The sequence below is a fragment of the Syngnathus leptorhynchus genome, chromosome 20 (assembly GCF_054491065.1).
Source record: "Syngnathus leptorhynchus isolate UIUO chromosome 20, UIUO_Slep, whole genome shotgun sequence".
NCBI classification, from domain to species: domain Eukaryota; kingdom Metazoa; phylum Chordata; class Actinopteri; order Syngnathiformes; family Syngnathidae; genus Syngnathus; species Syngnathus leptorhynchus.
The window spans coordinates 5186342-5210555 of NC_141214.1; the positions used below are offsets into that span (position 1 = coordinate 5186342).

Genomic DNA, 24214 nt, shown 5'->3' on the forward strand with positions numbered 1-24214 from the left:
AAAAACAGACGGGAATTTTACTGTAATACAACCTGCAAAATAATATTAGCCATGTAAAACTTAATTATCGTTGATACTGTCATGATTCATTCTTTGGAAGAGGTTTCAAAAGGTTAATTGCGGCTGCAACGTCGTAGCTGCGTCGTAACTGTTAGCAATTCTAGTTCGACGATAACTAATGTTTTAAATAAAATACACAGTATCTTTGCGCGTTTATTGATTTGAACATTTGCTTAAAGCTAACCTTAGGGTTCAGCTTACCTTGTGTAACGGGAAAGAAAAACAAAAACCCAAGAAGTCAATCAAGTGCTGCCGAAATTTGTGACGAGTTGTAATTGCTAAGTTGCGTTCAAAACTATGGGACAAGTCTACATCCAAACCGAAGACATTCAGTCGTGACAAAAAGTAACAATAAAAAATAATAATAAAATGAACTAAACTGTTTACTGATAGTGGACATTTTTAAACAAACAAAAGTAAGGGCTATCCTTATTTTTGTTTTCTTAAATATTATTATATTATAATATTAAATATAATAATTACAATTTTACAGGGTGGACTCCAAACGCACCATTTGTAGTTTTTGTTGCATATTAGTTTATTTACGTATTGCTTAGACTAAAACACCATAATGCTAAAATATATAATTGTGTATGCGATATTCTTTACTTATTGCTCGTTTTCCCTCCATTCATTAATTGTAAATGATTTCTCTAAGTATAAACTGTGTTAATGAGCTTAATACATTTTAATTCATCAAGTGTAGGGAAAAATGTAGAAAAGTGTCTATGCTGCCTTTTACTTGAAAATTTCGAACATCTATTTTACGCTAAAATAGTTGTCAAATACCACCAATTTAACTGCACTAATATTATATTAAAATATGGATATTAGGATGTATTTAATTTCCAAAGGCCTAATAACGTAAAACATATTTTTGATACTTTGGCAGTTTTCTACAATAAGTGGAAAGCAAACCTTTAAAATAATGACATTTATTGAATAATCAAGGTGTTTGTCAATGACTTAATAATTCCTCATGACGTTGTTGATCCAGCTGTTGTAGCGACACACGCGGGCGTACACGCTGGGGTGACCCTTCATGGCGCAGTCGTAGCCCCAGGAGACCACACCCTGCAGCTCACCGTTGCAAACCAGAGGACCGCCAGAGTCCCCCTGAAGACGCACAAAGTCCATTTAGACGCCATTTTGTTGGATTTACGTATTTAGATTGGAAGTAGGCGTACCTGGCAGCTGCTGGCGCCGCCCTGCATGAAGCCGGAGCAGAGCATGTTCTGGGTGAAGAGGTGCGGGTAAGCGTTCTGGCAGATTCTGTCGTCAATGATGGGCTGCCTCAGACACTGAAGCCTGTCGGGGAAGTTGTCTGAGGGAAAGGAACGAAGAAAATAAAATAAAAAAATAAACGATACACCCTGACACGGATGGGACAAAAAATATCAATTTCACTTCATTTGCTACGAGACGGCGGCAAAGCATATTTATTTTCTTTATAATGGAGCCGGCAAACGAGGACTTACTGCCAGGGGCGGCCATATTGCCCCAACCGGACACCAAGCAGTTCTCGTCGGCGAAGGTGCAGCGAGAGGGCAGCGCCACGGTACGGACGTAGTTATTGAGGGCGGCCGGGCGGCTCAGCTTGATCAGCATGATGTCGTTGTCCAAGTTTTGACTGTTGTACTGCGGGTGCTTGACTAGCATGGCGGCGTTGATCCACTGCTCCGTGCCCTCGTTGACGGCGATGTTGTGCTCGCCCAGACGCACTTGGACGCGGCTGGGAGAGGTAAAGTGGACACTTTAGTTGCTGCTGTTTTGGTTAACAATTTGAAGTTTAAGAAAGAAAAAATATATATATATATTAAGAAAATACTCACGATTTGTAACAGTGGGCAGCGGAGACCACCCACTGGCTGGAGATGAGGGAGCCACCGCAGAAGTGGTAGCCGGCGTTGAGTGACACCTGATAGGGGACCGAATGACGGGCGCACTCGGAGCCCCCGACAATCTTATCGTCCTGTTCGGCGGCAACAACTGGCAAATGGTACAAGAGGCTTAGAAATTGTTTTGCTTAGACACGATATGCAATTTGGCTGTTGAACTAAATAACACCAAAGTACTATTTTTATGCATTCATTTAAAAAAAAAAATCTAATTTTAGCAACTACAATGCAATTAAAAAATATTACATAAAAAAATTAATAGTTAGCTGAAATCTATCCTTATTTTTTGGGTAATTTTCTTACATGCTGCGCCGAGCAAAGCCAGCAAAACCAGGGCCTTCATGTTGACGTGTGTGCGTGACTGTCCTGAGCAGGAGCTGGTGGATTTATATATATACACACACGCGGGCGTACGCGCACACACTAATGGCAATCTCAAGGTCATTTTAGGTTGGAGGGGAAAAAAAAAAAAAAAATCTGGGAAAACAAGCATATGGCTGGAATAACCTTGAGTCATATAAGCAGCCACCATCTTCATGTGACTTCTCTACGTGGACACAAATTAGAAAAGAATCGTTATGGAACAACATTGAAAGTTTATTGAACATAAATTAAAAAAAAAAAAAAAACGCAGGTAGAAAAATATGTAACAGGTTTAGAAAGACTTTTTATACAACTATTTACAAAAACAAAAGCTGAAAACACCTTCAGCGACCCCCCCACCCTAAAATAAATGTGAATTTGGACAAGAAACAGTGGTTGTCAAATGAATACCTGCGGGTCAATCAATTTAAGGGTTAGTAATTAACATTACATGTTGTAAATTTTGAAGGACAAAATGTTTCATCATGAGGTAGAACACATGGAAACATTGACGTGGCTGGAAGTTTCACCCACCTCAAAACGCAAACGACCATTTTTAAACTGTCTTGCAAAGATTAAAGCACAAAAGGGCTTACTCTATAAAGATTTCTTTTTCCAAATATACAAAAACAACCTATAAAGGGACAGTGCAAACGCTTTTGGGTTTTTTTTTTTTTCTTCTTCCTAAAAGACACAAAATGAACAAGACCTGTTGGGATCATCGCAGATTTTCTGAGAGTACGGTTAAAACAATTTGAACTCTACCGACACCTCAGTAAACCCCAAACGGAGAAACTACAGCATGAAGGGGCTGCCGCAACGGAAAACAAAAGAACATAAAAAAAAAAAGGATTGCGTCCGAGCAATAAATAAATATTCCCCTGCGAGAAAAAAACGGAACAAAAACAATTGTGGTAAAAGAACATCACAACGTCTTGTGCAAAGTCTGTCATTGACTATGGCGACATTCTCTTCAGGTTGCGACGCTCGAGTCTTGTCGCAAAATGTTATTTAACGGAGTTGGGAATTCCCCAAGAGGCGTGTCGTACCTCGGGGTCGCTAGTTAAGGTAGCGACGGCAGCGTCGGGCGGCGCAGTTGCACCGCAGCTTGCTCTCGTCGTCCTCGATGGGGAACTTGTAGTCGTAGGTCAGTTCCTCGCCGCGGTAGATCTTGCGTAGTGCGAAGATGACGATGTGCTTGCGGCCGTCCACGTTGATGACGCGAGAGTAGCAGTTGGGCTCGCACGAGTGGTTGATGAAGCGTGCCGCGTTGCCCTGCATGGTGGCGTCCACCACGTCAAAGTCGTCGATGCGGAACATGTAGCAGCCGATGCCCTGAGAACAATGTTTTTTTTTTATCTTCTCCTTTCGACGAGTGAAATTGTGTGACCGGACTTACTTTGCCGTCGTAATATTTCTCCCGTTTATCCGTTAGCACCGAGCGGATGACGGTGCCGGCGTACTCGATGACCATTTCTCCCGCTTCGATGATCCTCTTGCAGAAAAGCCCTCGGCCGTGAATGAGAGACCTACGGGAAAGTAAGATTCGTTAAGACTCGGGATTTCATCTGACGGCGTGACGTTTGTCCATTATTGCGTCACCGGTAAACGCCGACGGCTTCCTTGGATGTTTTCTCCAGGTGGCGAAATCTCATGGCCATGGGAAGCTCACTGCTGGTGGCACGCCTGATGGAAAAGTACAACGTGAGACATGTGACCATTTCGGTCTTGTCGCCGTTTTGCTCGTTTCCAAATGACTGACCTGGACGACTTGAGCGGGAACTCGTCGTCCTCCTCGTCGTAGGGGCCGAGCGAGTCGGGGGGCGCTCGGTGCTGAGACGCCAGGAAGTCGAACATGTCGAACGTCGCTTTCCTGTTCATACGCACACAAAAAAAAAAACGGGTCAAATCAAATTCATACAGGGAGCAAAAACAAAATGGCAGCCCACCGCACGTAGACTTCGCCGCGGGCGCAGCCGCTGGGGTTGAGAGGCAGCTCCTCCTCGATGTCGCTGCAGCGGTGGAAGCGGAAACGGTGGCTCTTGCAATCGCCGGCGCCGCGCAGCTGCTCCAGTAAGAAGATGACGGCGTCGTGCACCACGCCCAACACCCGCGGCCCGCTCATGCCGCCCAGGGGAAACTGCCCGAGGCGGAAGGCCGCCCGCGCCTCTTGGACGCCGTCGATCACGGCTCGCCAAGCCACTGGCGAAGGGAGACGATAGAGAACAAAGTTATCTCTCTGTTCACGGATGGCGTCCGGAATACTTTTGATTCTTACCCTCCATGCTGTTAGCTTTGACGCTAAAGCCGTCATCGCTGGTGATTTCAAAACGCAGGTGAGGCTGGTTCATGTAGGTCCTCTTTTTGTTTTTGGGCAAAGGGGCCTCGTCCTCAGAACTGCAACCTAAGCAAGAGATTTTTTTTGGGGTCACTGCTGCTTTGTTCATTTTTACATGTTCTAGGGAGAGGGGGGGGGGGGGCAAACCTGCAAGGGGGGCCCAATCGGATAGGTCTCCATGGCGAGCGCTGACCCACTTGTGTGATGCAGCCCAACTGCTCGCATTCTCCACATTGGGAGTCCTGAGCATAACACGGAATAATCAGCAAATAAATATTATGTTGACAATATAAAAAAAAAAAAAAATTTGATGGCCTGACCTTGGGGACATTGGCAGCGCTGGTGCCGTAATTCTCAAATTCTCCTTGTCCACATCTTTTCCAGGCTGGGTTTTAATTTTGGGATATCTGTGGAAGGGAGTAAGACAATTTCAAAAATATATGAGCTTTCGGAATTCAAATATTGAACAGGTGTTTTTGCTTAATGCACTTGCCCTTCTTGGCTTGCGAGCAAGCGTCGGCGCCCGGCGCTGACGTTCACGTTGCAGGATGCGGCGTCTTTGTCTGCGACGTCCGTCTTTCGTTGGGTTCTGCGGTGTACAAATATGTTTGGTCAATTTTACAGGTCCAAATCTTTAGGGCAGTGACATCTTCAGACAAGACTGACCCGTATTCCTGATGATACCCGTGATCGCTGGAAGGCTCCTTCAGGATGTCCATCTTGGCCTTTTTTCTTCTGTGAGCGATGGTGCTAGGGAGCTTGACGCGGACTTTAGGTGCACTTGTCATCTGTGGGTTGTAAATTGGCACGGTGATACTGACACTTTGGGATGCTGCGGCTCCGCCGGTTGACTCATGGCTGATCTTCTGGTGGGCGTCTTGGCGTTGAGGTGGTGCTGCAGGTTTGCAGCCCGTGCCAAAGAGGATGATGGGCTTGTTCCTTTGGGGCTCAGCCTGGGATTCCATGGATCTGTTCATAATCGCTTGAGCCGTTTCGGCTTCGGACAAAATCGAGGCGGGATTACGCTGCACGGTGACGGCCGGCGGGGGGCTCGTCATGCGTTTGATGGGCACCACACGGTAGATGATTTTGTGGTTGGGCGCCGGTGCTGGGGGGGCGCTGGCGAGCTGGGTGCCGGCGCTAGGTTTGATCGTAACGCGAGGGATGGGTCGCTTCAAGGCGTTGCCCTTGTGGAGCATCTTGGCAATTTGGCTTATCTTGCTGTAAGTGGGAGAACTTGTGTTGAGCGTTTGATACGTGTTGGTTCTGGGGTTCTTCAGCAGGATCTGACCTTCACTGTTGACTAAGAGCACCTGAGGGGTCGCCGGCGCGACGCTGGCGGCTGCGGTCGAAGCGGGAATCATCAGCTGGGTGGGTTGCTGTGACGCCATGGGCTTGTCCAAGCGGATGGTGACGGTTTTGCCTCGCATGACGGCGGGTTGGACGTTTAAAGCGTTCACCCCGTTGAAGAGGATGGGCGAGGCGACAGCGTTCGGGGCGACGGAGGTCACGAGCTGGACCGACCTGGGGGGCAGCAGTACCTTGACTTTCGGCGGCTGCTGCTGAGGGAGGCTCTCTGGCAAAAAGGACTTCATTTTGGTAGCGCTGCGTACTTTTTTGACAATGACTCTTTTTACTGGCAAGTTTTTAGCCTCGGGAGAGTAGTCCGGGTCATTAGCGTCATCTTTGAAGCCTTCGGTGGAGTCTGTGGATGACGCGTTGTCGTTGTCATCGCCTCGCGTGTTACTCGCAGACATCAAACCGACGTCGTTGTTGCCATCGGAACTCCCGGCGGTACCTTCTAGAAAAACGCCCTTGGCAGATGTGTCGGCATCCATCGGCACCTCCTCGCTTTGCACCATGTCGAAAGCGTCGAGGAAAACGGGGGCTGGTTGATCTACCGAGAAGCCGCCCGCCGCGCTCGTACCTTGTTCTACCTCGTGGACAGAATCCAACCTCTTGAGAGCGACCGTCAGCTGCTTGGTGGGCGAGTTGTCGTCGGCGTGAACGGGAGCGTCGCCGGCCTCCTCGCTGCAGTCGCTCTCGGAGCCGTCGTCGGCGCCGTCCAACTGCGAAATGGAGGGCGTGGAGGGCGGGGCTGAGGTCTGCGCGCCACCAGCTGCCTCGCACACTACGGTGCGGGTAAGTTGAACACTGTGGTCTTCATCTTCGGAGTCGGCTTCCGGGATTTCCGCATCCAGCCGGCCGCCGGGCGACATGTTCTCACTCAGCAGGGTCTCGTCAAACTCCAGTTTGGCGTTGAGAACCGAGGCCACGGCAACCTCGGTGTCAGCGTCGAACACGGTGTAAGGCAGCTCCAAGTGTCCATCGGCGGTATCGGGGGCTAGCGAGATGCCGTTTGTCGTCGCCACGGCCGCGTCTTCCGTCTCGGATGATTCCAAGAAATCTTGGGGAACCTCGGCAGACACCGGAGTGGTGATCTTGAACGCGTGCCTTCCCCTGGGGGAGCCGTGGCGAGGCGAAAACCCGGCGGACATGGGTCGAGGCGGCGAGCCCCAGCCGGGCGAGAGGGAATTCTGTCGCGATAAGGGAGGAGAGCTCGGCGAAAGGTTGGAAGACCTCGGCGGGGAGCTGAAGCGAGCGCAGCGGGAGTGGATGGGGCTGCCAGTCGGGGAGGGGCTGCAACGGCTCCTGGATGAAAGTCTTCGGCGGCGCTGAGTGTTCTCCAAGTCCCGCAGAGTGAAAATATGATGCGATTTGGAAGCGGCCGAACCTTCAATGAAAAGTTAAGAAACTGAACTACGCATTTCAAATTCCCGGATTCATCCTGAACATATAAAATGCCAAAGAAAAAAACTACACTTGCCGATACTGAATTAACCCGCAAACGTCTTTCTGCCTGTATACCTGGAGACGGGAGGGGTCGGGAAGTCCCCCCCGCGGGCCTCCTGGTCTGCGAGTAGCTGTGATGCTTGTATGGCGAACAGTGCAATTTGGAGTTGGGCGATGGCGTAGCGGATGAAAGTGGGCTGGACGTGGCGCTTAAAGTGTCCACAGTCTCCATATCTGGGAGGGACATCACACATTTAGTTACCTGAACACCATCGAAGAGTCACAATGGACTATTACCCCTGTGCAAGTTGGGACTGTGGACGATGGTTTGATTCTCCTCTTGATCATACTTCATGAAGAGCTCCTGTTCCTCGCCGGGCAGGGGGCTGCTGACTTCCGTCACTTTACAGGTGTACTTGCAGTGTCTGCGCGGATCCACGGTGCTCCAGTATAAGCGAGAGCACCTAAAATAAAAATAGACTCATCAATTTCTCATCCTAAATGATCTCAAGGTGACATCACAACGAGGACGGCTTACTGGTATCCGACAGGGTACAACATCCTCCCGTTGGATGAGATTTCTGACAGCACGCCGAGTTTCTGGATTTGCAGAGACCCTGAAAAACAGAAGGAACGTTTGTAGTTATCATAGTAGATAATAAAAAAAAGATAACCGCGCTATTGCAACCACATATACGTACCAATGGTCATATTGATGGATTCAGGCTCGAGGCCTGTGAGGAACTTCCTCTTAAGCGTGATCCCTTCAAAGTCGACGTAGACTCGCCGCGAAACTTCAAATCCATCCTCGGACACAACCTGCGGTTATAAAATGAATTCGTACCTCGAACGTTTATTAAGAACGGCAATAACTGCTCACACGCACCGCCGCACTGACGAGATCCGTGTGTTTGTAGCAGTAGACCTTCCGGTCCTGCTGGAACACGCAATCGTGGGCTCGCGCGCACATGAAGTGGAAGTTACTCTGGCAGGTGGAGAGGCAGCAGCCCACCGTGGCCCCCGACAGCCCACAGCGGTCGCAACGCTGACGAGACAGAACAAAAAGTATTGTGCGGTTCTCTTCCGTCTGGGATGACCCGACACGGTTAGATGGTTACGTACCAAGTGGCGCCCTCTATAGACTGCAGTGTGTACTTGATGTAGGGCGCCGTTGTTCTCAGAAACTTCGGCGGACCAGATGCAACAGTTGATATGGGCCCACTCGTTCTGGCCTAGGTACAGCAGTCGTCCTTCATCCTGTCAAGGAACCGTAGCAAACCCATTTTAAATTGTGATGTGGTGCAAGAACAAGAACAACAACAAAAAATGTAGCTTCATCTTACTCTGGGAGCACAGTCACCATGGTGTTGACACAAAACACACTGTCGGGAGTCTTTGACAGCTTCCACATCTTTCATCGCACCTGGATGAGGCAAAACTCGGATTTCAACTCGCTCCCCAAATAATTGTGAGCACACGCGGCTGTTTTTAAACATCTTTTCATACCTTTCCCCGCCTGCGTGCCTTTGCTCTCCCGAGGTTGGTACGTCCTCAGCGTCCACTGCGCGTAGCTGTGCTCCTTCGAAGGTGGGATTACAGCTTCGGGGAGCATGGCGCTGAAGAGCAAAGCACGTTGTAGATGAGTCACTGTTGCAATATAACCGCCGGTGTGATTGGACTTACCTTGGCAGGTCCTCGGAGAACGACCTCAACTTGTTTTGGTGGTGCGCGGGAAGCCAGGGAAAGACTTGGACCATCAACTGTCAGAACAAGCGATAGTTACGTTACAATTAAAAAGTCCCGAGTGTTTTAAATGCTCTCTTTTAAGCTTACTTTGGCATAGTGCTCCCGGGCCTGAGCGATTGGCTTTTCATCATCTTCCCGCTTGAGCCACTTTCTCATCACAGAAACGACATCGGCATGGAATGCTTTCTGAGTGGGTGAGAGAGAGCAGTGGGAGGTGTCAAAGTTATCCTGTACATACGCGGCATCATTTTTAGCCATTTCTCACCACTGAACTCATACTCACAATCGATGTGTAATTGCCCCCTTTTAACTTCTCGTCCATGGCTCGGAGATCACACGCCGGTGTCTGTTCCCCGACTAACTCGGCCTTGTTTGTTTCTTGACACTGAAGCGCACACGCACGCTCATTAGGAGCAGGAAATAACGACAACTACTTCCGCGGGTAGCGTACCGATTGGCAGAGCGCGAGATGCTGAGTGGCGTCGGAGGCGAGGAGTCCGGCCAGCACCTCCCGAAAACTGAGCAGCAGTTGGTTTTGCAGAAGCTCTCTTAGGCTTTGGTCCTCACCCGTATGCCGACGGCACGGGGAGCAGGTGAAGACGGGGTCTTGGGGTCGGCTCGACAGCAACCCCTTAAGCTCCTCTGCAATGGGAGGAAAAAACAAAACACGACGTGAACTGAGGCTGGAGAAGACAAGAAGCACAAAAAGCTGGAATGCAAGCTCACCTGAGAGACCTTCACAGGCGTGATGTACCCAGTGCTTGCATCTTGAACACCGAATCATCCGCTCCCGCTGGTTGCTGTCGTCGTCGTAGCACTTGCTGCAAACGGTGCAGAAGTCGCCTGCGGAGACATTGTGCGTCAGTCGGTACCGTGTCGGAAAACAACTCGGGTCAGCGGGCAAACCTTTTTTGTAAAGAACGGTGCAGTCGGGGCAGAAGTTCTCGGCGTGGTTCCAGGCTACGTCCCAGGATTTTCCGGGCGTCACCCCGCAGCTTTTGCAGCGGATACAAGTCATGCAGAGCTGGGGGGGGAGAGAAAAAAAAAAGTTAGAAAACTCACAATAAAAACTTGACTAAGAAGTTATTAGCTGAGATAAAAAAAAATATATATAAAGACAACCCAGGGTAGACTGCAGTTCATTGGTTTGGGGTATGTTGGTCCCAAGCAGGAAGGATGGTAGGAGGTTTGGCATCTCTTGCATTGCAACACAGGCTGCGGAGAAATAACAGCGTGTGAGTGGAGAGCCAAGTTTATTTAGAACACGCTCGGCCGATGGCGCTTCAAGCCAAAAGTGATTTGGCTTTCGCACCTTGGACAGCTTGCTTCTGCGCCCACACACGTGGCAGAACTTGCAGCGTCGGCAGCACCAGTTCTCCTTGTTCCCCGCCAGGGGCCGCTCCTCGGCCGAGAGGCAGAAGTTATGGAAGGGCTCGCAGCATATCTGGCAGAAGATCATCTGAGAGCAAATAAATAAATAAATAAATAAAAAGGTCATTCGGGAGGATGAGAATCAGAAAAGTGCACTGAAGGGCTGGGTTACCTCATGACGACCTTTGCTGGCACATAGCAGACAGACGGGCTGAGGTGTGCTGGGGACAGACGTGAGGACGCTGAGGCCGCCCATTAACCACACGTTTTGAATCGCGCAATCCTCCTGGGGGGGAGACCAGTGTACCTTTTAATACTTCAATTCTATCGTGGCGTTTCCAGATCGGTTTTTCAACCCGAGTGACGTGAACGGACAAACACGCAAGCCTACCTTAAAATCCACACGGATCCTCGTCTTGTCAAGCAGCGGGCCCTTCTGGGGAAATCCGCTAGGAAACCCCACGGGGGCGCTGTGGGACGAACCCTCTGCGGCATTCTGGGAAGGAAGGAGACATTGTGGGTCAGTTCCCGGCGGCCTTTGCAGCCCCATTCCTCCTTGTCCGTCTTGGCCATCATCCCGGGCACCGTCGGCTTCGTCCGCCGTGAGTTCTTTGGCGCTCAAAGCACGGAGCTGCCGCTGAAAGCGTAACGTGGTCGCAACCTCTGTCAGAGCCGAGCGGCATGTGGATTTCGGGCTCCCTTGGGGTGGTGGCGAGTCACGCCCGTGCAATGCGGCCCGTACCACAGGTGGGGGCAAGCGGTGGAGTTGCAACACGAGGACACGTGAAAGGGTCGGCGTTTCAGGCGGACTCCCCGTTACGAGCTGCGGCGCTACGGCATGCAGTGCGTGCGGCTCACTAGGCTGCGTTAGGGGCCGCATCAATTTGGGCTCGGATTGTTTTAGGTATGGATCCAGGCGCTGGGGCGACTGCGGCAGAGGATCGGGGAGGCGGTATAAGTGTACTCTGAGCTCCCGCTGTAGTTTGGACACGGGGCTTCCGGGTGGGCCGGGACAGGGGAACGTATCGCTGGGCGCCGTCTCTTCCGTGTTCTGCAATCCCTGCGGAGGAGGGGACTGCCTAAGCCAACCAGCCATACAGGTTCCAAAAGCTACACTTGCATAGAGGCGCATGCAATAGTACAAAGGAAAGAGGCCTCCTGTCAGGGCACTACGGGATGTTAGCCAGGGTAGGTAAGCAAGTAAGTAAGGCGGGTCAAAAGGGCAAGAGTATACAGAGGCATGCTTGTTTTAAAGTCTGCTGGTTTCGACAAAAGGGGCAAGTAATGTACATTTGAATTCAATTTCCCACAAAAATGGTACGGTCGCCTGATTTCCTCAAACCTCCCAGGAAAAAAATAAAATAAAAATGCAAAAGATGCAGCCATCTCAGTTTATCAGCACAACTGCTCACACACACATGCTAACCAAAACAGCAGCACCTACCGACGCGCGCAAATTGCCTATTGGAACAATTTCAAGCGTCTTAATGTTTGCGGTTAACTTCATTTCACTTCTTGCGGCCACTCGGGAAATGTCGCGGGCCTCCACATCTCAGTTTGCTTTGGTTGCATTTCTAGCTAGCAGTCCCATTTTTTCTTTTTTATTTAGACACCATTTTCACAAATAGAGGTCAGTGGACAAATTAAGAAAAGAAAAGAGGCCAGAGAAGGAAATTGCTTGGAAGTTGTCTTCTTGTTAGGAATTTCTCAGACTGCCAATCAAATTTAGCATGAAAACAATAGCAGGAAGTCAAAGTATTCCAAATAATTTAGGACAGGAGTGTAAAAGAGCTACATCGGAGGAAAGAGAGACACTTGCAGGCAACATTACCTTATAGGCTCTTGGCCTGCTCCCTTTGGAAAATGGCCGCCGTTGCTTTACCACCTCGTGAGCAGGGTCATGACGTGCGGACAGTCCAAGTCCGAGATCTCAAAAAGAACACAAACCTTAGAAACAGTTCCATGTTGTTGTTTTTTTTTTTGGAGGACTGGAGAATTGTTGTCTACCTTGCCTGGAGACCATTTTCTCCTTTTTGAATGCTTGTCCCTCTTCCTCCTCTTCAGACTCGGATTTGAGCAGGCTGCTGAAGGAACGTGGCGTGATGTCACGCAAGGAATGCTTTCGAATTTTGGTCGGCACTAAGGACAGCGACTTGGGCGACTCCACGGCACACCAGTTGCCGTCGTCGCTGCTTGACAACGGAGCCGAAATCTGCCGGGCCCGGACTGACAAAATGGAGGCAAAACACAGTTAAGGTAGCCCAATACATAATTTTAAGCATCTGATTTTTTTTTTGTAGAATAGCCTTCCCCATTATCTGGACATAAGAACACTAATACACACCTGTAAATTGTTTGACAATGCGCTCCGTCTTGGTTGCTTCAATTCTATCACACCTCCTGTATCTGTTGACAATAAAATGTGTTAATCTTTCATAAAAATAAATATATAAAAAAGAAAAAAAATACTGCTGTGCAATTTTATTTTCTTCACTTCACCCTCTGGGGTAGTAGTGGCACCACCTAGTGGCCAGAGTGAGCAAATGCTGATTTGAATGGATGTACACGACGGCAATTCCTTACATGCAACATTGCCGCCTCTTGTTGGGCCCGCCGAACTTGGGCTTGTCGCGACAGTTGGTACACTTGGCGCAGTCCGTGTCCACCAGGCAGCCTCGGCACGTGCCGCAGCGCCGCGAACGCACGCCGCCGGGCTTGTAGCGGCTCAAGATTTTGCGCTTTCTGTAATTGCGGCCTCGCCGTCGCCCGCGCCGCCGCCAATGCTTCTGCTGATCCTCCAGGGGTTCCTGGGAGACGAGCCACTGAGCCCCGCTTTCGGTCGAGATGTCCTCGTCCTCGTCGTCATCTGCGACATCTGCAAGCGGGAAAGGGAGTGGTTGGATAGCGACTCAAAAGTGTACTCGGCACATTTAACAGGAGCCGCAGGATTTTTATTTATGACGGGGAGGCAATAAAAATGTATGTCATTTGATTAAAAAATATATATGCGTGGTTAAAATATTATAAATCACAGGATACGACATTCATGGACCATTATGGAGAAAAGACCAGACCAGAAGGGCAGAACAAATAAGATAAGCAATGGATGCCAACAGCTTTGATGAGCAAAATGGAGAATTCATATTGAAGATCCCGCCAGCATATAAAATTTCTGCCAGGCAAACAGTTCCAGCTGGCTCTTTAGGTGTCTTGTGTGCAAATGTGAAATCTATGAAGGCAGGTTTTTTTTTTTTGGACAAAAAGCTACAATTGCATCTAGCTGCCACAAGGGGGTGGCAAATTACTACTTTTAAATGACACAGATGATTACTGGACAGGGCTTTTGCGGGAACAAAAATGGAGAATAAAGGGGATTTGCAGCAAAGAAAAATATGAGGAGTCCCAAATAATGCATAGTAAAAAAAATAATAATAATAAAATAAAACTTCTGTACTTCTCAGCGTTTTTGTCTGTGTCCTTTGTGCCGACATTGCAGATGAACACACCGTTCATATTCTCAAGAACAGACAAATTAGTGTATCATGTGTGATGTGTGTGTATTCTTTGAATGCGGTGGTAGGATTGTCCCTACGTGTGGCTTCAGGGCAGCGAGTCTAATGGTCAAACAGCACTTTCTCACCTCATACAGAGTGATGGCCGATCGACCAGTGTTGGGTAAAGCTTTCCAACAGCGGTGGCTAATCTGTGTGTGACAAAAGATAATTTTTGCTGGCAAATAATTGACTTACAACTACATTGAGCTTAAAAGAAAAGGTTTGTATTTTTGTTGGAAGGGGGTGGGGGAGGATGGGGGGTATTGGTGAGTTGTGTTTTTTTTTTTTATTATTGGGGGAGGTGGCTTTAAGCTTTACGGTTGCTGCAAGTGCACTACGATTTGCTAACGTGAAGATATTTTTGGATGCCTTCTCAACTGCCCTCTTATTTGTCTACTCACTGGCTTGATCGGAGTATTGAAACCAAACCTAAGGTCATCTACATGGTTTGTGTCACACAAGAGGATCAGTCGGGACTATAAAAAAAAAGATTGTGCAGTGGGAATGCACTTTTTTTTTTTTTTTTTTTTGTCCAATGTGCCAGTTTGCAAAAAGAAAAAAAATACAGGTGTACTTGGAGCGTACCTTCAATTGCGGGCGAGAAGGTGATCCCCTCCCTCTCGTGCAGCGGTAGGGCACTGAGTCGGGGGATGTCGTCGGGCACCATCGCCCGCGGCTGACCCAGGGCAACCGCCGCCGCCCGGCAAACGTGCTTGATCCTAGGACCGCCCAGAGGTTGCTCCTGCCGACAGAAATGACATTTGGAGAAATTACAATCATCAAATAATCAGCCATGATTATTTTTTTCAACCTTAAATAAAGAGATAAAGCACAAACAGGCTCCTTACCCGAGGACACAGTTTAGGCGCGCGTTTGGCTCTCCTTTTCCTCCGTCCCCTCACCGCCACCTGAGTGTCGCTGGAGCTCGACTGTTTGTACGGAAAAAGTCTCGATTATTTTTGGCGTTTTCACACACGGGTTGGAAAAGAAGGTCATGCTCACCTGGGACAACTTGAACTGCTTCTGCTGGTCGATCTTGATGAGCTGCACTTTGGCTTTCTTCAGCAGGTGCAGCATCCTCCTGTTGGCTCCGCTCAGGCCTACAGCACGGTGCCCGGACACGCCCACCTCGGGGGCCGCCGCCGCAGCGCCAACCTCGCCGCTGCCCGCCGCATCTGCGCCGACCAAAAAAAGACAGTTAGGAGCATGGCATCTTCAAATAAAACGAGTCACGCTCACCATTCTTCTCGGCGTCTTGCGGGGATGTCTTGGGGTCGCTGCGGACAACTACGGAGAGCTTCCTCACCACGCCAGGCGAGTTCGTTTCCTCCATGGTGAGTTTGGACCTGCGTCGCCTCCTCTTCTTGACGTGCACGTTCAGATCGTCCCGACGAGCGGCGGCGTTTTCGACCCGTGCGGACGACTGGCCTCTCTTCTCTGCTAGCTTCAAGGTGAGCCGTTTGAGTTTCTTGTAGAAGTCCAGGTGACTGGTGGCAAGAATTGGTCGTGCGGCGAGCTTCGCCGATTGACGTGACCTGTCGGCCACGGGCGCGGCGGCGTCCCCGTCCACGTCGTAAAAAGAGTCTTGAGAGGATGTGCTGGTCTTCTCGTCTTCTTTGGGTGTGTTCTTGAGCCAGGAAGACAAGTGGCCTTTCGGGAAGGGCACCATGGCCTCATCCAAGAACCTCTTGGGAGTCTTGATGACGCGGGCCGAGCGTGCGGTGGTCACGGCAGAGGAGTCGCGCTGCTCCACCGTGGAAGCGGGTTCCGGTTCAGGCACAACAGCAGGATGCTGCTCGGGGACGTACGCGTAGAACACGTGTTTGATGCGCTTCCTTTTGGGGCTGGCGGTGGGAGCGGGCAAGGCGGGTTTGACCTTTTTCCGCTTGCCAAATACGCACTTGCGATGGTATCGCTTGATGGTGCGATGCTCGGGCAGAACATGCGGCGGAGGAGATGGAGATGACCTCCCTTCCAGAGGCATGGCCGCCTCCGGACCGCTCTGGGTTCCCGCCTCGGCACCGATCTCCGGGGACGCGGCTACTTCCTTCGTCAACCTTTTCTTCAGGCCGCGCTGCAGGGTCGCCGCCGACAACTTGGCGCGCTTGGCGGGCCGCGGCGATGAGGCGGCGTCCGGTATTGTGACCTTGAGTTTATCCTCCTGCCCCGCAATCTCGGCTGATCCCGCTTCCTCAATTTGTCCCGCTTCACCGAGATCAATCTTAATGTCATTTGTCTCTTGTAACATCTCCATCGGAGCCTCTTTGGCTTTCATATCTCTACCTTTGACGTCCACGCATTCTTTCTTCGAGCACCACGGTACGATCGTCCCAATCAAACCTTCGTTTTCTTTGGAGTTTTGTGGCACTATTGTGCCGATCAGCCCCTCTTCTTCTTCTTCTCCTTCCGTTTCTTCTTTGGCGCTTTGCGATATAGTCTTCCCAGATTTGGTTGCTGGAGGTGATTTTACAACTTTGGGAGGCTGAACAGCTTTGGGAGGTTTCACTCTGCTGGATGAATGAGCCGTGCTCGCGCCAAAACCATCAAAGTTTTCCTCCTGAAGAAAAAAATACAAGGACAAGGAAAACCCATATTGGTTGAGTTAATTAGAAACCACATCAGGTTCATTTATAAAAGATCGAGTTCGTACAAGAGGGGTGAGAATTGCAAAGTAATAAAACTGGCAAAGTACTTTTCCAAATACATTTTAGTCAAACTATTTATGAGAAGAACGAGTGCACCAGTCTTTCAAGTAAGAAATGCTCAAACTGCTTTCCACAATGGGAGTCAGCTGACAGCTCCAGCGTGGAAAGTATGATGATCAACTTGACCATTGTGACGTTTTCCCCCACGACATGACGAAATATCCGCAAAGCTCAAAACGAATGCAAAACGTTATTGCTCTTTAAATTTGAAGACGACTGCTAGCGAAACTTTACTGCACGGTGCTCGTCTGCATAAACAACCGTGGCTAGCAGCTCAAGTTTCCGCCTTGTGGAGCTTAGACGGGAGTCGATATTTGTTAAAAAAAAAAAAAAAAAAAAAAAAAAAACATGCATGCATGTTTTGCGATTTAAATGAATAATTATTTCCAGCACAAGCACAAGAAATCAGCGTTTGTCCGCGATGGAAACCGAAGCTAAAGCTACATTGCCGCGAATGCATCAAGGGGCTTCCACATCCTTTGTAATTCCGAAACAACAAGTGCACCCAAGCGCCATTTCTAGTGTGTTTAAAATAAGTGAGACATTTTGTTGTCAAGGAGCTCTCGCTAGCTTAATGGATAGCTCGCTCACCTCATCGCTCGACTCGAAGCCCGCTTCCCCCAGCCGTCCATGCTTCTCGGCCACGCCGAGAAGGCGCAGCAAGGCCGGGTCGTCGCTCAACGCAAGGCCGATGTTTACGGGCCTCGGCCTTCCATCCGTCGATTCGTCGTCGTCCGAGCTCAGCCTTCCGCGTTTGCTCCGCTTGCCAAGCCGCAGTCGGCCGACACGGCTCGCGCACGGGCGGCCCGGGAAGCGAGCTCGGGCGACCGTCTGGCCGCTCAAAGCCACCGCGGACGACGACAATCCGCCACCCGACGCCGCCATTTTTGAGCACGACGTCACGGAGAAGAAGAGCGCGCTGTCTGCCGACGACGGGTGATGCGAGCACGCAAGATGGACCTAGAGCGCTCTCGGCCACTGCCAGAAGGCGCGAGATAGGAAGGGAGGACAAGTGCATCATGGGAAAAAAAATGACTTATCGCTACTTTTGTTTTTGTTTGTGAGCGCCACTTTCGTTACTTATTGTTTTTCGAAACGTATGCATAATAAATATCTTGAACAATAATTTCGGTATCCATTTTGTGTTTTTTTTAGCTATGAACATTTTGTTCTGCTCTATAACAAGGAAAACTGCAGATGAATTCAATGCATAAAATATATCAATAAAATACAAATAAAGACAAAATATTCCCAAAAAATTTAATTTAAATAATTCATCCTATGTAAAGACATTTAAAGTATATCTAAATAAATACATGCAGGTAATTTTTTGATATTTGATAAATCAACATGAATATTTATTCCAGTCAATTTTAATTATTAACCTAAAAGCACTGATCAGTCAAATGCTATAGATATCAATATAGAGAAGTCTATTTGAACAACAACAACAAAAAAACATGCTCAAACTTCACAATAACCTTGTGGTTTTGTAACATGAAATCCATTTGGCCTTCTGAGGCCTTCAAAACAACTAAAATGGCCATTGATGTGGAAAAAAAACATGCATAAGTGGAAAAAAAAAGGCTATGGTGTTGAAGACAAACAGTAGTTCTCTGCAGACTGGCGATTATGGCATGCTCAGTGCATCTTCCTCTTGTGTGCCCTCAGGGCATCAATGGACGGGAACACCAAATCACAGTCTCTTTTGGAGCACGGAATCTTCAGCTCTTCTTCATCTGTCTTCTCTTCCTCGTCTTCCTCCTCTTCGTCCTCCTCTTCCATCTTCTTCTTCTTGCCCCTCACCTTCTTTGTCTTAGCTCGGCGATGGCGTCTATTGGCGCTTTTAACCCTGTTTTGATGGCTCTGCAGCGCCTCGTCGGTGAGAAAGTGGCAGTCGCAGATGGAGCACACCCGCCCGCCGCTTTGCGCTGCCGACACAACGTCCTGGTCGTGCTTTTCGATACAGTGCAAGTGAAAGTCCAGTAGTTTGGGGCAGTCCACGTTGCAGTCTCCACAGTGCCACACACCTTTCACGCAGCCTTTCCTTTTATGCTTGTAAAGCTGTGACCAAACAATCAGTCAAATTTTCACCTCAAATTCCCCGCACCCACGATAAACGGGAGTTCGCCGTACTTGCACTCACCCCATTAAAGTTGGCAAAGACTTGGGAGCAGGAAGAGCAGACAGGGTTGTCATCGACCTGGCAGTGGAGCCCATTGTGTACCCTGAGTTCTTCAGGGGAAGCGAAAAGCTTATCGCACTTGTAACACGAGAACAGCGTGTCGTTCTGCAGAAAGATAAAAAAATGTTGACTGAACACCAGCCAGATAATACATATGGGCTGATTAGAAACCAACAAATATTGTTTACCAGCATCAGATGTCTGGTGTACTGCTCCGGGTGATTCCTCTTAAAGTGGGTCTCTTTGGTCTTAGCAGAGCGAAAGCTGATGAGACATTGCGGACATTGGAGATCGTCATCTTCTGCTGCATGATCCATCACAACCACAAATAATCACAGGAAGCTTTATGCACAATCATCACTCGCAACAAGGTCAGACAAAGTATGTTATTTTCTAGTAACCATTTTTTGTCAGTCAGATGTATATCTTACGTATTTGCAGAAGGGACGTCGCAGAAGACTCATCAGATCTAATCTCGAGGTGGGGCTTGCTCATGTTGGTGCCCAAGATGAAGTTCCTCTACTTTCAGCAAGTCAGTGCAAAACAGTAAAAAATAAAATTGTACACACTGACTACTGTAAGATCATGAAAGCAATACACGCTCCCATTTGGTTAAAAACAACCCAAACGAACAAATTCGTCTGAAACGGTCATCGTATTTATTTAAATTAGAGTGTTTGCTAAGTCCCCTTGTGCAGTTCCTTTAACTACGACTTTTAAAATATGAATATTAGTGGACAAATTGATTTTGCTACCCCTGAAGCCCCGGCGCCAAGCTGTGTTCATTCAAGTCACGTGACACCAAAATTCTCGTCAAATCGCGTGGCTATCTTCGCGAGACTTTCGGTAACGCCCACTCGACGCAAGTCGTGGTATTAGTTAATAGTTGGCATAAATCCAAATAAATTAAGGAATTATAAATGAAACTTTTAGTACTATTTACAAGATTGCATTTCATAGCACTTGTTTATTCCTTTACATTTTATCTATGTTCTATACTTTTAGGAATTAAAAAAAAAAGGAACTTTATTTTTCTAATTTGAGCGCTTATTCTGGACAGTTTCCTTAAAATAAAATAAAAACAGGACTATTCCATATATGTGTGTTTTATTGGCAGGCATGGATGGGTGATCAGACATAAGCAAGAGCTTGCAGTCCACCGGGTCCCACTTTGAGAACCTCTTGACTGAAACCATTAAAAATAACATGACGAGTGCTGAATGAGATACCAGAGAAGATTTAAGGTTCATAGAACGTTATTGACATTTCCACCACACAAGGAGACAAAAAAAAAGCATGTCATTTCTTCTTAATTACTTTGTGAACAACACAAGCATTGTAGCGATGAGGTACAGACGTCCGTCCGCTAAGATGAAGAGCAAGCGGTTCTTTTATGCGCTGGCCTGTTTCTGTTCCTGAAATTGGGCGATTCGGTTTTCCATCAAGGGCCTGAAGTGTCGGATCAAGCCCTGAAACAAGGAGGAGGAACTCACGTTGGAGAAGACGGCGCTCTCAAGTCAAACCTTTGACTGCTATGTTAGCTTAATGTGGTTAAAAAGTCAAATGCAGTTGGTCATTTCCATTGGGCTTACCTGGACGGGCCAGGCGGCGCCGTCTCCCAGGGCACAGATGGTGTGTCCTTCGATCTGCTTGCTGATCTCCCAGATCATGTCAATTTCCGACTGCCTCGCGTCGCCTTGCACGAAACGCCACATCATATTGTTCATCCAGTCCACTCCTTCACCGGAACAAAGCAATTAGCCACGCAATGAACGGAGTTTAAATGAATTGCGGCGGGAATTGGGACCTTCTCTACAAGGTGTGCACTGGCCGCAGCTCTCATGTTTGTAAAACTCAATCAGGCGGGCGATGGCTCTGATGAGGTCCGTCTGGGAAAACAAAAAGTTGAATACCATGGGAAGATGCTTATTAGAACGGGATAATAACGTACCGATTTGTCCATGACGATGAGCGCCGCCGTGCCCAGGCCGGTCTGAGCCTGGATGAGGCCGTCGAAATCCATCAGCACATCCTCGCACACCTTCTTGGGGATGAGTGGGGTCGAGGAGCCGCCAGGGATGACGGCTAAGAGGTTGTCCCATCCTCCGCGAACGCCACCTGTATCACAAATGGCAGTTCACGTTTGTTTCTTTTTTTGTTTTTTTTATGTGCTCAATCTGGGGTTGTCGGAAATCAAATTACATTCAGGAACACGAAATGCTAACGTTTAGCTACTGATATATCGGATTCCCGAGGCCTTAAATGTACCTGCGTGCCTCTCGATGAGATCCTTCAGGGGGATGGACATCTCCTCCTCGACTGTGCACGGGTGGTTGACGTGGCCAGAGATATTGAAGAGCTTGGTGCCCGAGTTCCTCTCCCGGCCAAAACCCAGAAACCAGGTGCCTCCCCTGCGGCAGATGGTGGGCGCCACGGCAACCGTCTCCACGTTGGCCACCGTTGTCGGGCAGCCAAACACGCCTTCGCAACCCACAACAATTGTTGATATCCTTTCTGTGGTCGGCCGAGTGTTTGACGGCGCACTTCCCGCATGGAGACTCACCTACGTCAGCGGGAAATGGAGGCTTGAGGCGTGGCTTGCCTTGCTTCCCCTCCAGCGACTCGATGAGCGCTGTCTCCTCACCGCAGATGTACGCACCGGCGCCGCGCATTACAAATACATCAAAGTCGTAACCCGAACCGCACGCATTCCTGCCGATGAGCCCCGCTGCGTACGCCTCGTTGATGGCCACCTGAACACATTTACGTGCGAGATGGTACTGGTCACTTTTCAAGAAACATCTACATTTCACTAATATTTTCTTTAAAACGTTTCAAACTCTTACATTTTTTTTTTTTTTTAATCTCCAGTTAATTATACAGTACACAACTCAAAATCCATCTATAGAAGAGGCCACTAGAGGGCAGTAATGATTCATTTTTTCCTCTGATGACTTTCAAAGGGTGAGAAGAATAATTTGGTTACACAGTTGAGTCAAGTGAAATAAATCATTAGCCATAAATTGAGGCGTCGAAGCTGACCTGCAGGTTGGACGACTCATTGTAGAACTCCCCGCGGATGTAGATGTAGGCGGCGCGGGCCCCCATGGCCCTGCCGGCCACCAGGCAGCCCTCCACCAGCTTGTGGGGGTCATTCCTCATGATCTCCCTGTCTTTGCACGTGCCTGGCTCGCCTTCATCGGCGTTCACCACCAGATACTTGGGCCTGAGAGGCGGACAAAACACATTTACAAATGACTACGTTCCTATTTTGACCAGTTTGATGGCATCTTAGCATTCAGGAAGATGGGGATGTCTTCCATAGGAATGAATGCAAATATATATAAAGGGGGTTACGGTATTATGAGTGTGTCTCTGACCTGCCGTCACTGGGCTTGTTCATAAAACTCCACTTCATACCGGTGGGGAACCCTGCGCCTCCCCTGCCACGCAGGCCCGACACCTTGATTTCATTGAGAATCCAATCCACACCCTTGAGAAGGATCTCCTTGGTCTTGTACCAATCGCCACGCTTCAAGGCGCCGTTCAACCTGAAGCACATGTCAAATTAACCGAAGAATAATAAACTGGATATAACTTGGCCAAGTCTTACTTCCAGTCATGGCGGCCGTAGAGGTTGGTGAATATTCTGTCCTCATCTGCCAGTGGACCAAATGTTGTTTTCTTTGGAGGAGTCTGAGGAAAAACAATACACATGTATATTTACACCGGTTGATTTTGTAACAGCAGAATCAATAGACGGACGGTACCTGTGCGGTGCTGTTAAATCGAACGATGGCGACTTGACTGAGCGCCGCTGGGGCGCGAGCCACCCCACTTACGACAGCCCGAGACAAGGACAGCATCCTGGGGAAGTCAACATTTTGAACCATGTGTTACAGTGACATTGCTTAGAATTTTTTTTTTTTTTAAACACGTTCTTTTGGGGTAATATGATCATGTCAACACACACACACAAAGTCTAAACATTGTTAATTTACAGACAGGACACCCCCAAACCTTTTAATAATCGTGTATATTTCATATACACGCTCACAAGTATGTGAGTACATGTAACATTGTTATGCAAGTGAGCTAATCACAATCACTAAGTAATGCTGACTAAACAAGTACCATGAGATCAACTAGGGCCCACTGAGTGATTGTAACAATCTCCAAATAGTGTGTTACATTTATACGTGCACATCCATGATAATATTTGAACACTGTGACCTCCACGCTAGCGGCGCTACAGCTAGCGGTAGCCTGTGATGCTAGGCTGGCTATCTCTTATAACCTTGTCCGCGTCACGAAAAAAAGGAAAAATGACAACATCGTGTCCACGCAGAACAAACATGGTGATTTATAATCAAATGGAATTATATTTCATGAGACAAAGGAGGAAAAAGTTTGGTTTGTTGTAGCAAGACATTACGTACCTGCTCTCCGTCCAGAGTTTATGAAATACAAACCGGAAGCGCTCTTCACATTACGGAAGTAGTCTGTGACGTCACCGAGTGGGCTTTGTTTACTAATTTTGAATAGCCTTCAAGCAACTTTAACTTGACATAAATTCAATGTTTTTTATTGTTGTTGTTCATTAAAGCGTATATATATATAAAATGGTAAACCTCCTATGTATGACTGGAGCTGTTGCTGCCATTATTTTAATTATTATTATTATTTTTTAATTCAATGTTTTACCAGGTAAGCCAATTGAGAACATTTTCTCATTATAAACGGTATTTACGTCAATAAATCAGCTCCTACGATTAAAAAAATTACCTCGTTACTTGTTATTTTCCGAACAGGACAAAAAACATTTCTTTGTCTGATATAGGCACTGGCTCTCTTGGGGTCCAAATCCTAAAGACAAAGCTTTATTTTAAATGAATGGATTTTCCCTGAGTTTAATATGACTTTATACAAACTAAAACGGCCGCCCTATATATGTATATTGTCTATAACTCAGTTGGAGTTATGACATCAGCGCAGATTATCCTTGGTGGACATTAACACGCACACACACACACATCATGTGAGATTACAAAAACGGCATGATGAGGATTTCCAACCATCCAGCTGCTGCCAAATCCAGTATGATTGACAGCCATAGTCATAGAAAGCATAAGAGGATGCTGAGCAACATTAAAAAAAAAAAAAGGAAGAAATCATTTGCTTGATTTTATTTCCATAAATAG

The 24214-nt window shown here is 48.1% G+C and overlaps 4 protein-coding genes across 6 annotated transcripts; all 4 read right to left on the reverse strand.

Annotated features, from left to right (window-relative positions):
* Window positions 1-979: 979 nt before the first annotated feature.
* LOC147041059 (trypsin-like) lies at window positions 980-2334 on the reverse strand. The gene is made up of 5 exons (XM_085901515.1): window positions 2262-2334; window positions 1893-2049; window positions 1539-1792; window positions 1248-1384; window positions 980-1176 (listed from the first exon to the last, which is right to left on the reverse strand). Exons 1-5 carry the CDS (start codon window positions 2299-2301, stop codon window positions 1027-1029), a joined length of 738 nt encoding a protein of 245 aa, XP_085757641.1. The 5' UTR covers window positions 2302-2334; the 3' UTR covers window positions 980-1026.
* Window positions 2335-3369: 1035 nt separating this feature from the next.
* On the reverse strand, window positions 3370-17820 carry kmt2ba (lysine (K)-specific methyltransferase 2Ba). 2 transcript variants are annotated; one of them, XM_085901513.1, is made up of 37 exons: window positions 17420-17820; window positions 15363-16680; window positions 15126-15298; window positions 14972-15052; window positions 14709-14865; window positions 13153-13444; window positions 12914-12975; window positions 12577-12795; window positions 12401-12498; window positions 10961-11065; window positions 10742-10855; window positions 10511-10657; window positions 10321-10413; window positions 10105-10222; window positions 9925-10041; window positions 9650-9840; window positions 9482-9583; window positions 9286-9384; window positions 9136-9212; window positions 8959-9068; window positions 8796-8875; window positions 8575-8709; window positions 8339-8497; window positions 8154-8271; window positions 7991-8069; window positions 7750-7916; window positions 7528-7686; window positions 5326-7393; window positions 5153-5248; window positions 4980-5066; window positions 4807-4901; window positions 4600-4725; window positions 4271-4523; window positions 4084-4194; window positions 3924-4007; window positions 3721-3850; window positions 3370-3656 (listed from the first exon to the last, which is right to left on the reverse strand). In XM_085901513.1, the coding sequence occupies exons 1-37, from the start codon at window positions 17711-17713 to the stop codon at window positions 3381-3383; spliced, it is 8190 nt and encodes a 2729-aa protein (XP_085757639.1). In that variant the 5' UTR covers window positions 17714-17820; the 3' UTR covers window positions 3370-3380. The 2 variants fall into 2 exon arrangements, with proteins under 2 accessions (XP_085757639.1, XP_085757637.1); XM_085901511.1 differs by having other exon boundaries at window positions 10961-11629.
* Window positions 17821-18074: 254 nt separating this feature from the next.
* On the reverse strand, window positions 18075-19803 carry LOC147041061 (putative zinc finger protein C09F5.3). Of its 2 annotated transcripts, none has more exons than XM_085900989.1 (4): window positions 19445-19803; window positions 19202-19314; window positions 18975-19118; window positions 18075-18892 (listed from the first exon to the last, which is right to left on the reverse strand). In XM_085900989.1, the coding sequence occupies exons 1-4, from the start codon at window positions 19506-19508 to the stop codon at window positions 18470-18472; spliced, it is 744 nt and encodes a 247-aa protein (XP_085757115.1). In that variant the 5' UTR covers window positions 19509-19803; the 3' UTR covers window positions 18075-18469. The 2 variants fall into 2 exon arrangements, with proteins under 2 accessions (XP_085757115.1, XP_085757112.1); XM_085900986.1 differs by having other exon boundaries at window positions 19202-19317.
* Window positions 19804-20103: 300 nt separating this feature from the next.
* Window positions 20104-23500, reverse strand: ndufv1 (NADH:ubiquinone oxidoreductase core subunit V1). The gene is made up of 11 exons (XM_085901514.1): window positions 23453-23500; window positions 22784-22880; window positions 22627-22709; window positions 22394-22564; window positions 22056-22239; window positions 21577-21766; window positions 21282-21494; window positions 20965-21131; window positions 20821-20902; window positions 20606-20751; window positions 20104-20482 (listed from the first exon to the last, which is right to left on the reverse strand). Exons 2-11 carry the CDS (start codon window positions 22877-22879, stop codon window positions 20405-20407), a joined length of 1410 nt encoding a protein of 469 aa, XP_085757640.1. The 5' UTR covers window position 22880; window positions 23453-23500; the 3' UTR covers window positions 20104-20404.
* Window positions 23501-24214: the final 714 nt, after the last annotated feature.